General features: G+C 46.5%; 2 protein-coding genes across 19 annotated transcripts in view; both read left to right on the forward strand.

The window, feature by feature from the left end:
- Positions 1–6130, forward strand: part of tmcc1a (transmembrane and coiled-coil domain family 1a) — a 48680-nt gene extending 42550 nt beyond the window's left edge. For all 18 annotated transcript variants that reach the window (XM_037104454.1, XM_037104466.1, XM_037104455.1 and 15 more), the window contains 2 exons: positions 1357–1492; positions 3898–6130. In XM_037104454.1, the coding sequence (XP_036960349.1) occupies positions 1357–1492; positions 3898–4212 (451 nt within the window). In that variant the 3' untranslated portion in view covers positions 4213–6130. The remainder of the gene's footprint in view (positions 1–1356; positions 1493–3897) is intronic.
- Positions 6131–7845: 1715 nt separating this feature from the next.
- plxnd1 (plexin D1) overlaps positions 7846–13807 on the forward strand; it is a 68484-nt gene continuing 62522 nt past the window's right edge. Inside the window, exons 1-2 of the mRNA XM_037103585.1 lie at positions 7846–9386; positions 11585–11761. Of these exons, the coding sequence (XP_036959480.1) occupies positions 8175–9386; positions 11585–11761 (1389 nt within the window). The 5' untranslated portion in view covers positions 7846–8174. The remainder of the gene's footprint in view (positions 9387–11584; positions 11762–13807) is intronic.

Below are 13807 nucleotides of genomic sequence, written 5' to 3' on the forward strand. Positions count from 1 at the left end.
CAACAGTCACCCTGCTCATTCTCGAGGAAGCTCTTATCAAAACAAAACCTTGACTTGGACCTCCTCTTCAAAAAAATTAAACACTTAACTAAATTTTTTCCGATAGCATTAAGACTGAACTCAGTGCTACACACAATAAAATGTTCTTTTTATTATTTAGAGACAGCATCTCAATTAAATTGATGGATAGACACACCTGCTCAGTACTTGCGTCCTCTACATTAAAAAATGTTTGTTATTATTTCAGCCCTTGTCCCATGTCTCGCACGTCTCTGTGCAGCCTTTTGTTCTCCTCTGTCTGTGGGCAGTTGGCCTTAAAAAAACAGCCCTCCCATTCCTCCCGCTCTGACAGGGAGAGCACAGAGATTAAGACGACAGAACAGGGGCAAGCAGGGGGGATATAGCAAGTCACTCACATAGCGAAAGAAACACGAGCATTTTTCTCCCTAAAATGTCCATCCAAGACCGGAGTGGTCTGTGTTCTTCCTCCAGGACCAAAATAATAGCCAACAGAACAGAGTGACCACTTCTCAGCCTGCCTGCTGGGAATAATAAATCATAAAGCAATCATGTTTCTAAATAGCTCCGCACAGACTGAATCCATCCTTTGAGAAATGCTTCAAATGTCTTTTATTAGAGCTGCAAATAATGTCTTTGTTTTTGAACTTAGGGAGTAAACACTTCACCAATCAATTGAAAGCTGATAAGCAAATGTATTTGACAAGCATGGGATTTTTTTGTAAGCAAAATGCAGAAATATACTTAAGTCTTTTAAAATACTTGGTGCATAGTCTTCTGTAACAGTAAACTCAATATGAATCCTGTTTGAAGACATCGCCGTCAGCTCTGGGGTAACACAATTATCTCCACCTACTATTCTCTGATATGTTACAGACAAGGTCTTTTTTTTTTTCCCCCCCAAGCAAAAATGTCAAACATTTGCCGCTTTTCTTTGGACTCTCTGATCATGTGAAAAGAAAATATAAATATCAGTAAAAAAGCAAACAAACTGAGGCAAACATATACAGGGGGCGCTCTCCTTATCTATTCTTGCCCAATGTGGTCCTCACATGCATCTGCCTGCCAAAATAAACAGCAGTATAGAGCCCTCTCTTCCTGCTGACTACCTCCAGTTGGCCAGTCTCATCCTGCTGTCTCTCTGATTGGCCGGTTGGATCAGCAGATGAGTAAGCATGTCCTAATCTTGTCAGGGCAAGTCATCAGTTCAGTCAGGTGCCATGTGGTCAGATGCCTTCAGGGTCTGTTTCTACTAATTCCAGCATGTGTTTCTTTTGTTTTAAGCCAATTATGTCGCAGACTCTCACGTGCCTGTTTTCCTCCCGTTTGTGTGTTCAGGTGTGAGCGTCTGGAGGAGCAGCTCAACGACCTGACAGAACTTCACCAGAACGAAATCCTCAACCTCAAGCAGGAGCTGGCCAGCATGGAGGAGAAGATCGCCTACCAGTCGTACGAGAGAGCCAGAGACATTCAGGTCTGTCCATCTGTCAGGCCGACGTCCGCAAGCACGCAGCTCATGTCGGAAATACATTAACCGCTATTAAAATCAGCTTAGCCCGAATGACATTTTCTTGTTCTCTCATTGTGCTCAAAATTGGCCGTTCCAAAGCTTGCTGTCAGCCACACAAATGACTTGTCAGGAAGAGATGATGAGAAATTTTAGAGGTTAAAGCGAAAGTGTTCAAATTAATGGCCACTTCTTGTCCTCACTTCTGACTGGCTGTCATTCAAAGTCGTTACAAAAAAGCTGATAAACATACACAATTAAAGGCACAGGCGAGGATAAAAGATGCATGTGCGTAGCAAGCGTTAGAGTAATACAACAGGATTAATAACAAAGCAATTTAAACCATAATTTAAAACCCAGGGCATCCAATAGAATAAAAACAAGTCAAATACATTTAAGAGTCAGGAGAATAAAAGTGGGTCCTCAGGTGCATCAACAGACTTGGCCTCAGACCTACCTTTTGCTAAAGAAATAAGCAACTTAACACAGATTTAGTTGTGATTTTTTTTTTTTGTTTTCCTTTTTTCTATAATTTAAAGAAGGTTTTAAAAATGTAATAATTGTACTAGTAAATAAAGAAAATAATACACAAATCAAGTTGAATTAAAACTCAAATAAATATAATCACATGTCATTTTGTCTTGTGATTTTTGCCTGTCTGCGGTAGTCTTATTCCAACATGCCGTTGTCAGAAGTTTACTTTTGAAGCAATGCTATTGTTGTCACTTAATAGCATTACTAATCCGTGCCCCCTGACCCGACAGCCGACGTGATGAACCCAATCCCTTCATACGCTCAGCAGCCACTAATTAATTCAGAGTAGCTTCTGTCAGCCTGAGCAACAAAAATGTGAGATTCTGAACTATTGTGAAAATGGTACATTGGGACCAGTTTTTAACAATCAAGTAAGAATAACATTAATACATTATGTCATATATGTTGTTTAAATTCTACTTTCTCATTTAGAGAAAATACAAACTGCTACACTGAAGTCAGCATCTCCAATTTTCTCATCTATTTAGTATTAATCTAATGTAGGCTGCTCAGACTGAAGAGGTGTCAAGGTGTCGGTCTTGAGTGAGGTGAAAGTGGTTGCGGCTGTAGCTCAGGAGGTAGAGTGGCTCATCCATCGAATCCCCAGCTCCCCCAGCTGCACGTTGAAGCATCCTTGACCAGCATACTGAACCCAAAATTGCTCCTGACGATCAGCACTTTGCATGGCAGCCCCAGTGTACAAATGTGTGTGTGAATGGCTAAATATGACGTGTTGTAAGGCGCTTTAAGCGGTCAGAAGACTGGAAAAGTGCCCAATGTCCATTTACCAAAGTCTGCAGTTGTCACACGCCCTCCCAACAGTCAAAGGCATTATCTCATTGTTCCTGTTGACAGTGTCAACAGGAAGATGAGACGGAGTATCCAGCCAGTCCATCTGCTTTTATGTTTGTTCACAACAGAGGCATTTCCTTGTTGCTGATACACATTACTTCTGTCCTTTCCTGTAGCCATGGGGGCTTGTGTGTGTGTGTGTGTGTGTGTGTGTGTGCGTGCGTGTGTGTGTTCGTGTTCGTGTGTGTCTGAAGTGCCCCTTGACTGCATTTCTTTAACCCAACAGCAGGGGGTGGTAGACGATGGGACATGAGGAGAGAGGCGCTGAGGCAACAGGCATTAAACAAATCAGACATCCATGCCTGAGGGCTGTATTTTAAAGCGATGTCAACCAACTGTATGACGTCACCTTAAATAACTAATACAGATGATGAATACAAAAGGAAGTCACGGATGGTCACGGATGCAGCTTTGCACCCTCACTCATTGCTCGAACAGCTGCTCCCTCTCTCCACGCTCCTCTTGCCTCAAGGAGCATTTTAGGGAATTGAGACATCCTTCAATATGGCGTGTGAATATCGATTTTCAGGTCACAGGCAGGAGGATGGAGGAGAGAGCAGACGAGGAGGCAAAATGTAGAGTAATGAGATGTGTCTTCTTCATCTCGTATTATTATTCCCTCTTCTTCTGTTTTTGTTTTTTAATGGCAGCTGGAATACAGCTTTTAGGCAAATTAACTCCAATTACTGAATCAGAGAGGCGATCAGGATGGTTACATGCTCGCCCGCTGATATATGCTCCCGTCATAGTGTGAATGCCAGACACCGCTGGTTTGAGACTGGAACACGGACTTATTACACCCCGTGAAAATAGAAATGAAAATAGAATTTAAATGTTCTGGTCCCTTAACAGCCTATAATTCTACCCTCGCTAAAACAGTAGTGTCCGGTATTGATCGACATGGGTATTATTTTAATTGTGTCTGGACGTGCTTGGAGAAGGTGACTTTGCTGACTGATTGTTGTTATTTTCTGTGTCCTCTGCAGGAGGCGTTGGAGGCGTGTCAGACCAGGATCTCTAAGATGGAGCTCCAGCAGCAGCAACAGCAGGTCGTCCAGTTGGAGGGGCTGGAAAATGCCACGGCCCGGACCCTCCTGGGAAAACTTATCAATGTGCTGCTGGCCCTTATGGCTGTCCTTCTGGTCTTTGTCTCAACTGTGGCCAACTGCGTGGTCCCCCTGATGAAGACACGCTCGCGCTCGCTCTCCACCCTCCTCCTCATCCTCCTGCTGGCCTTTTTGTGGAGAAACTGGGACGCTCTCTCGGGGTACACGCACCGCGCTCTGCAGCCACCGGGATGACCAGATTGAAGCCAGCACGTGTTGCTTTGTTGATACCGGGCGAAGTTACTGTAGCTGCCGTTCGTGCAGGAAGTTTGAAGAACGTGATTGCCACTAGGATGGCTGCGTGGCCGGGCTCTGAAAAATTGGGCTGAAGACATTCGGACACGGCCTGGAATCATGAAGAGGAAGAGTAGAGCTGAAAACACTCATGATTGTCATTTAGGAAGGACGAGACTGTTTACATTTCTTGAACATGAACTGTTGCGTTGCTACACCTCACAGAACGCAACATCGTACTGTTTTTATCCTTAGAGTTTAATCAATTATAATGTATTATTTCTAATAATATTATTTTTATTTTCAATGTTATTTTATTCAGTACCATGTAGCATTTACGCTCCTCTCGCTCTACATGAAGGGGAGTTTAGTCAGGAAACTGGGTTGGCTGTTCGCCCTCAAGGCCCGGTCTAATTGTAGAGACATGCAAATGTGATAATGTGATTGATTGCCTTTAGGAAGAGAACTCTTACCTAGCTGTGATTGGTAGATTTGTGCCATGGCTGAAAACCTTCCTGGGAGTTGCTCCTGTTTTGTTGCTGTGATGAAATGGAACATTTTTTTGAAGGACTGACCAGACAAGAGACTTTTTGTGCTTCCTCACCATTTCTAATGGAAAAGATCACATGCTTTTACTTATTCCCCTTTTTTTGTTTGTTTTTAAAGTAAAACAAGAGGAACTGTTTAACAGACGAGGTTATGAATGAAACACAAAGACGGACTGGGCCAGCAGCAGCACAGGAACACAGAGAGAACATCTGGTTATTGTTAAGTATCTGCAGTGTGTGTGTGCAACATGTAAACAATGCTGCATGTTTTCATTAAGAAAAATGACATATGACCCAACTTTGCTTTTAAAAATCAATGGCTAAAGGCCACTGTCCAAGTAAAACCAATTTGCCAGGATAATTGCCTCCCTACCGCCATATTTGATGTGATCAGGTTAGGAAAAGAGACTCACTGGTGCTTATCCAGCTCCATCTCAGTCGGAACAGGAATGCTGCTGCTTCATATCTACAGTGCAAGTCGTCTCCACTGCCATGACAGTCAAATGCACACTGCCTGTATGTGATACTGTACTGCTCATCAGACTTTGTCCCCGCTTATTGTCTCTGTAGCCGTCCTTCTTTTTCTACAAGTGCACCGCTATCTCATGGTGTGATCACCTAGTGCCAAACCTTAGTCTACCCGCGGATGCCTGAGCACCCAAAGGGTCCAATCTGAGAGGAGGAGTGCGTGCTTTTATTCTCACACGTCATGAATGTCTTGGCTGGATGTCAAGGTTGTATCTTTTTGGGAGACTTAACCTTTGCAAGGGAAAAAAAAAAATCTATTAGAGAATTCACAACTGTGACTCCAGATGACCTTGCACATTTTTAATAGTTCACCCCGCATTTCGAGCCGAGACGCTGATTTCCTAACTGATAGCGAGATCGTTCTAACTGTACAGCTGCACTTTAGCACACGCGTAGATAACATGTAGGTCAGGCTGAGGCTCGAGAGAGAGAGACCTTTGATAGTGACTTCAAAGGTTGTCACGCACAAGACGGCGGTCCTCGGTGGGACAAGAAGAGTTGACTCAGGTCAGGATCACTGTCATCCTCCTCTCAAGATCAAACCCAGAGAGAGGATTTTAGTTCATTTCTCGTCGAAACGTCGATATGATCGATTCCCTCTGAAGCCGAACACAGTAAGTAGGCTTAGGGATGTGTTTCAGCTCTGCTGTCACAGGAGCAGCAGACAGGTTGAGAGTGAGCTGACCTTCGACCTTAGCTTGACCTTGCAGTAACAACTGATGTAGGGTTGTGTGCTAAACCACTCCAGTGCCTTCTGATGTCCTTTTCTAAGTGTGGAATAAATAAAGTGCATTCCTGACTTACCCATGAGCCACTGCTGTTTCTTAACACTGATTTGCTTTATTTTAATACCAATGTGTGCAGCAATTTTTATTTTTTTGTGGTCTGAAGTCACCTCCTGCAGGTTCGCCTTGTGACCACTAGAGGGAGATCTGTTGCCATGTATGTTCTCGGATGTTCTCTCTCCACCCATGCCTTTGCAGGGCTGTGTTTAGTTTGCGTTGAATGGGCTGCTGTGAGGGAGTGTGGTGGTGGGGAGGGGTCAGAACGCACGGAGGTGTCATCTCTTATCACGAAGGAAACAGGTTGGGGTGGAAGACCCCTTTAACCACAGACTAACTGCTAAAGAGCGGGCCAGAAGGGACAATATTTTCATTATAAACACAGGAGAGACCACGTCTGCTACACTTTATTATACTGTTCTCTCTCACTCACACAGCCACACACACACATACACACACACACACACAGACTAATTCCGTTGAATGTTTGATTGAGCAGCAGCAAACCGCAGCACGCAGTCACACCTCGCCGGTGATATCTGATGCTGACAGCTCTGACCCACACTGAGCCCTATCCCTGCAGGACCCCGGCGCTGAGACTGCCGGTGGCTCCGTCATTGTGTGATGCAGTCGGGGGGTCATTATGTTGCACTTTATCAGAGCGCCTTTCCTCCTTCTCTCCGCTGCCAGATTTGATGCGCATGGCTGTGCGCCAAGGTAAACACGGGGCGCACTTATCTGCCCCAGTGAGAGCAGCAAGTGGCGACGGAGAGGAGGGAGAGAGAGCTGGTCCCCGGAGGAGTCCACGGTAAATAGGCACAGGCGATTGCGCACGATTTAGCATCAACTTTAATTATTGCATGTATTCAGAGATAACACTTCTCGGGCTCGCCTGCAAACTGATTTATGCAGTGTCTGACACACTCGTTGTCGTTTCCCTTACTAGGGGGATCATTCATTTCTATTCAGAGTTGTGAGCATATGCACACACACACACCACCCAGAGACAAAAAAAAAAAAATGCAAACCATATTCGTGCATTTTGAGTGTGGGGGGGCGCATGTGTTGCGCCTGAATATTTATGAGGCGGAGCGCGCAAGAAAGCTATGTTGGATGGATGTGAATGTCAAAACCCGGAAAGGTGCGTTGATGTGCCCATCTGGTAGCACTTTCACGGTGCTTACCGTGCCGTATGTGCCCAAAACGGAACCCTCCGGATCTGCAGAACTAATCTGAGAGCTGAGGGGGCCGGGGGGGGAGCACAGGAGGTGGGACGGTGACCCGTCATTAACCCCGGGATGAGCGGAACCACGCAGGGGCGGAGATTCATCAAGGAGCCTGTGATGGTCATTAAAACTTCATACGGCTGAACGAGCTCACATTAAAGAAGTTCGGCCATTTAGAAGAATCGGAACATATTTCACAAGTTTCAGATGTAGCTGGATAAAAAGGTTGGGTGGGAATGACATGGGGACAGATGAGCTCCAATAATTCAGTGAGCCGCATCTGATCATTGTTCAGTGATCAATCACAGCAGAGTGGCCTGACAGCGCGCTTTGATGGGAGGTGTCCCGCGGAGGCTCGTAGGGGTTAACACGCTGACGCCCCTGTTCTCTGTAAAGCTCACATTCCACATAAATACGCACTTTATCAATGTTTTATCCCACTAATCAATTGTTGAACGAGCCCGACTAACACCAGACTCCGAGCAAGTTTGATCTCCCCTCCGTGGGCTCCACGTCGTGCAGAAAATGCGCATCGCCAAATCAACTTTAACTGTTTGTCCCTAATAGGATGTTGGCTGAAGATCACACAGACGTCAACGAGTATTGTGGCTCAGTGCGCCTCGGGAGAGAGGCTGCTGAGCTGCACAGTGGGCAGAGAGGGACAGAGGAGGCAGCCTGTGAAGGAAGCACGACTCGCTTATCGCGTCACTCTGGGTTCAGGCGTTGAGCAGGAAACAGCCTTTCCTCTCGGATTGTCGCAGTAGGAACAAACACACAATTTTGTCTTTGCTCAATGCACCCCTCGGCACAGAACACGCGGAAGCCGGTCAGAAGGAAAAATGCCTCCTTCGATAGAGATAGCTGTTCTGCTCCTCGGCGTCCTGGCTTTGGAGACGCGCCGGAGCGCCAGCGCGCTGCACATCCAACAGTTATTCGCGTCTCCAAATCACACCAATAACTTCGTGGTGGACCCGGTGTCCAGGAAGGTCTACCTGGCCACCGTCAACAGCATCTACCAGCTGAACGGGACCTTGAACCTCGAGGTGGAGAAGAGGACCGGACCGGTGGAGGACAACCTGTTGTGCCATGCGCCACAGCTGCCCCAGGCTCCGTGCGAGCATCCCAAATCCCTCACTGACAACCACAACAAGCTCCTGGAGCTGGACCGAGAGCAGGGGGTCGTGGTGGTCTGCGGATCCGTGTATCAGGGCTTTTGCGAGCTCCGGAAAATGGAGAACATTTCGGAGATAGCGGTGGAGTTCCCACCTCAGGGCGAGAAGACTGTTTTCCCCAGCATGCTCAACATCGCCGCCAACCACCCGAACGCGTCCACCGTGGGGCTCATCTTCAAGAGCCACGGGGGAAACACCCGGCTCCTCGTCGGGGCCACTTACACAGGGGCGGGTACCCAGTTTTTCCCCAAGAACCACAGCAAGGAGGACCTGCGCTTCGAAAACACCCCGGAGATCGCCATCCGCTCCTTGAACATCCAGGATTTATCCCGGCTGTTCACCTATGACATTAACCCCTCCGAGGATAACGTGTTCAAGATCAAGCAAGAGGTCAAAACCAAAAACAAGCTCAACTTCGTGCTCGCCTTCCTCCAGAAGACTTACTCCTACATCGCCTTTAATAATGACGCCAAAATGGGCCACAAGGAGAGCCAGCCCAACAGCATCCTGGCCAGGATCTGTCTGGACACCGAGAACCCGCGGAAACCCTCCGGGCCGGAGAGCAGGAAGCTCACCGAGTCCTACATCCAGATGCCTCTCCAGTGCGGATTTAACGGGAACATTTACAACCGGCTGCTGTCCGTCTACCAGGCGGAGATCCAGGCGGGCGACGGGAGGAGCCCCGAGCCCTACCTGTTCGGAGTGTTCTCCAAGGGGGACAGAAAGTCCGCTCTGTGCGCCTTCAAGTTTGGAGACATCGAGGAGGAGATCCGACAAGGCCGCAGGAACTGCTCCAACTCCCCCAGCAGCGACGTGCAGGTGCTGGACAGCGTTATCCAGGGCTCCGGGGCGGCGTGTATACAGAAGGGAAACCTGGTGGTAAGGGCTGAAATATCTGCTTTGTACTGGCTGACGTGGAATATCACATTTGGAATGAGTTCAGTTTAGTTTGGTGTGAGTTTATGCGGCCATGTGCTGCGAAAATTGTACATTTTATCAAGGGATTTTGATCTAAAATTGTAATTGAAGGGGGGGGAAACTGAATTTTCAATAAATAAGTTGTTGTGACCGCTCAAGCTCATTGGGACTTCCTGGTAAAATAAAGATGAACAAAAAGATGAGAAAAAAAAATACAACAAGGAAAAGGACAGACAAGTCATTAACTTCACTAACATTATTATCTTATTATTTAATTTATGTTTTGATTTCATATTAAAGCATTCATTTGTTTGTGATTTTTTAAATTTTTTTAAAGGTGCACTAAGTGGTTCTGGGGAAGATATTTTAATCAGAGGAGAAAGATCTTCACAGACAGATTTGTTTCTTTAAAAGCCGAAACAAACTATATAAACAAACTTAAACTGACCTTAAAGGACAACATCATTTCTTCCTGTTTTACTTTGTTTATATTTGGCGGACCCTGCCACCATTCTGACTTCAAACTGTGTACTGGAGATGTATTTTCCAGTGTGAATTGCTTGTTTATTCATTTTAAAAAAAAAAAAAATTATGTCTGAGTTTGTGTTATTCCCTCATTAATATTGTGAATATTAAAGTTTAAATTTCTTCTCCAAAACTACACACTGCTCCTTTAACGGTCTGCTACCAACCAGAGTTTTCCCATGTTCGCTTAAACACACTTAAACGTCTGACTATGATTTGCGAAAGCTGTCTGCCCTCACAGTTGTCCTGACCCGACAAAACAAGACGAATACAACTGTATCGTTGACAGTTTCCCATTTTTGCTTACAACAGTTATCCTCCTTAGCCCCCGCGGCTCATGACTCGGTGAGGGGATCTCCCATGTCACGAGTATGGAGGTCATGATAGCTGGAAAAGATGCTCCAGAGCCGCGCTGTGGGGTTATGGGAAGGGTGAGATTCCCCTCACATCCAGCAGCTCCCTGTCTGCTCAAATATGAAGAGAGGAGGGGGGTCGATGATTCCAGTCAAGCCTCAGACATGTTCTGTTTTTCTCTCATCGGCTGCGTGTTGCTAACTATAGCTGCGCCACAAATTCAACGTACCCTCAGTGAATAAACACCAGCTTTGTCGCGAACACGTGGTCAGATAATTATCTTGCGTTTTCAATGCTTTCCACTCACATACCAAACCAAATATTTGCCTCTAAGGAAGCATTGCATACTGTATTTGTCTCCAGCGTTTTCCCTCTTTGCTAATGGCGCCTGATAGTGAAAGCAAAGAAAGCCTTGCACAGTTTCATTGGAATGCATTGTGGTGGTTTTTTGAGTGACAGAGCCGAGGTCACAGGAGGCTGTCCCATGACCGCTGTGCTGTCAGGTCAGAAAGTTGCCCTCCTCGCTGGCACTGTCTTGTTGGCTGTGGCCCCGGGGCCGCTCCTCCCGTGACCAGTACTATCTCAATTGGCCCGCAGGCCTTCCTGAGACAGACAGCGGCTAAGTTCAAAGTAATTTTGTGTCGGATTTCTTTTCTCGTTTGCCGTAATACAACCTCACAGAGTAAAAAGTTTCTGAAGTCCTACGTTTGTGTTGCCACGGTCGCTGAAATGTGATCTTTTTTGTAGTCGACTGTCTGAAGGCCAGCTCTGAGGGAAAGCCAGACACAATTTATGATAAGAGAGACGAGGCCGCGAGCAGAAGGGCCCGTGGGAAACGACTCTACAAATATCCACTGTGCTTAATTCTTGTGCTTTTTTTTTCTTTTCTTTTCCTTTTTTTTTTTTTTTTTTTTTTTTTTGCCTGTGCGTGCTCTAAAATATTCAGAGAATTCCCAGTAGATCCTGGTGCTCATCCAAGCGTGGCACTAATGTTTTATCATTGCCCGCTGAGGATTTGACAAAAGCAGAGTCTTATGAGTGTTGAAGACCCTTGTAAGCCCTTTTCAAGTATTCACTGAGATGTCTAAAGAGTGATTTAGAAGAATGAGCTGTGCCGATGTGATAGCTACTATCAGATCTTGTTTTCCCCTTAGCTTTCATCATACAGTGCTTCTCTTTTTGTCTCAGTTCTCTCCCCGTTTTCTAATCTGTGTGGCGTGCTTCCATATGAGAGCTGATGGGCATTGATCTCTCCCTCTCTCTCATTTTGTTTCTTCCAGTTGCAGCCCGAGCAGCTGGACTGCGGTGCGGCCCACCTACAGCATCCTCTGGCCCTGCGGAGGCCCCTGAAGGCCATTCCTCTCGTTGAATACACCGGTCTCAGTTCAGTCTCTGTGGACTCGGTGCACAACCACACTGTGGTTTTTCTGGGAACCAGTAATGGACGCCTTCGTAAGGTGAGACACATGTGCCCACCGGCATACACACACTCACACACACAATAAATGAGACAGTTAATGCTAAGATTCAGGTTCATATTTTTTTTATTTTGGATTACTACTAGAATAATTTTACATTCTTTAATGCTCATAAAAAAACATCCTCCTCTGTCTGAAACACTCTGTTTTAGCTCCCGTCTTTTTAAAGTTCCTCCCTCCTGAATACCCAGTCTCCTCTGATTGGTCAGCTCACACATGCCTGAGCCAGCATCACCACAACAGGGCAGCTGTGCTAAATCAGTTCTTACATGCCTAACTAGCCATTAGGCATAAATTATGCGATTGTGTGGCACAGTGATGTCGTGTGATGTCACAAAGTTGCAGAATTAAAGGCGGGACTACTGACGAGGCGTTCCAGGGGCAGTGTTTTCCGTGGGAGAGAGGAGCTCCTGTTGGTTCAGACTTCGAGACATTTTAACTTTCCAGATCTTTCACACGCGATGCAGGAGCATATAACACTCTGACAGAAAGGTATAAAACAAAAACTGCATAATAGGTCTCTCGTAAGGATTCCAAGTTGACGCAACCTCAGGTCAAAACACAGATGTGGCGGTGACTGAGTGGAGTTAATACATAATGTGAGCGAGCCCTCAAGCTTGGAAAAACTACAGCGGTAACGATTACGCGGTGCTGCTCTGATGTGGCCGCTGAGCTTGTCAATAAACCAAAGCTAGGTGTGTGATGAAACACCCGAGCAGGAATGTCTGCTTTCATCTCGTAGGTTCTCAGCGCTGTCACTCCCTCAACCCCCTCGCTCCGTTCGAACACGACCCATTAAGCAGTCCTTAATCATGGGCTTTAATGTCCCTCAGACCTGGCTGTTGTCTCAGAGATCACCAGAAGGCCGTTTAATAAACATCGGCTGACGGTGTATGACTCAGCCCTGTTGGTCTACGACCTCGGCTCCAGAACATCTGCGGAGGGGTCCGGCTCGTGAAAACCCTTTTTCCCGACTAATTAACAGCATTCCTTAATTCTGTCTCAGCCACATTCCTAGTCACCCCTGACTGAGCTAGCTAGGCAGCAGAGTGCCTGCGAGCGCCGCAAGCTGCTCCTCAGCTGTGCGGGGAAACAACATAAACTGACTCTGAGTGCTTTCTGACCCTGTTGTTCTGCATTAGGCTCGTACCTTTTTACAACATTAAAATCACTGTGCTCGAGGGGTGTTTCATTCCGGGGGCCCCGCTTAAAGAGCTCCTTGTTTTCCTCCCCAGATGAAGGCACTGTTTTAGCTCCGGCTGAGCATGCTGTAATTGGTTTTTGGATGGTTTATGCCGGATGCACAACATCGGTCGGCGATGGTGTGAGCGGCTCTGTGCGCGAGTGTGTTTGTGGATGTCTGTTTGCCTGATTGCAGGTTTGACTTTGCTTTTAGGTGTTTGACTTTGTCTCCGGGCCAGTGCAAGTGGCTGAGCGAGTTCATGTGTTTACTCAGTAGAATGCATAACCTGTGATTATGCTGCTATATGTGTGTGTTCACTCTCAACCTCGTTATGCAGTGAGCATCTGTGACCTTGGGGTGGCGACTTGCTCTGTGTTTTTTTAGCTTTACTCGTCTTTTATTGTTTGTGTATGTATCCGCGTGTGTGGCAGCGTCTGTCTGAGTGTGTGTGTCTGTGTGTGTGTGTGTGTGTGTGTGTGTGCCCTGAGGATAGAGCTGTTACAGAGGTTAATGGTGCTGTTAGCGTGTGTAATGTGATTCTGACTGTGAGTTTGGCTCCGACTAAACACAGGGGAACGGTGGTTGAGATTAAGTTAGGCCTCTTTTACTGTCTTTGAGAGAGCCCCTCAGTGAAGTAATTTGTAATTACATGCAATTTTTTAATGAAGTCTCTCCCCTCCCATTACAGCTGACTTCCATATTCTGCCTCTCGCAGTGTCCGCCCTTTATCTCGCTCGCTCCTGTCCAATTTTTGCTCCCTCACTCAGTCCGCCCCTCCGGTCCTCAGTTCATCGCTTCATTGTCTCCTGTTTCTGTTCCTCTCGCACTCCGTCTCACATATA

Source organism: Acanthopagrus latus, chromosome 7 (assembly GCF_904848185.1).
Source record: "Acanthopagrus latus isolate v.2019 chromosome 7, fAcaLat1.1, whole genome shotgun sequence".
NCBI lineage: Eukaryota > Metazoa > Chordata > Actinopteri > Spariformes > Sparidae > Acanthopagrus > Acanthopagrus latus.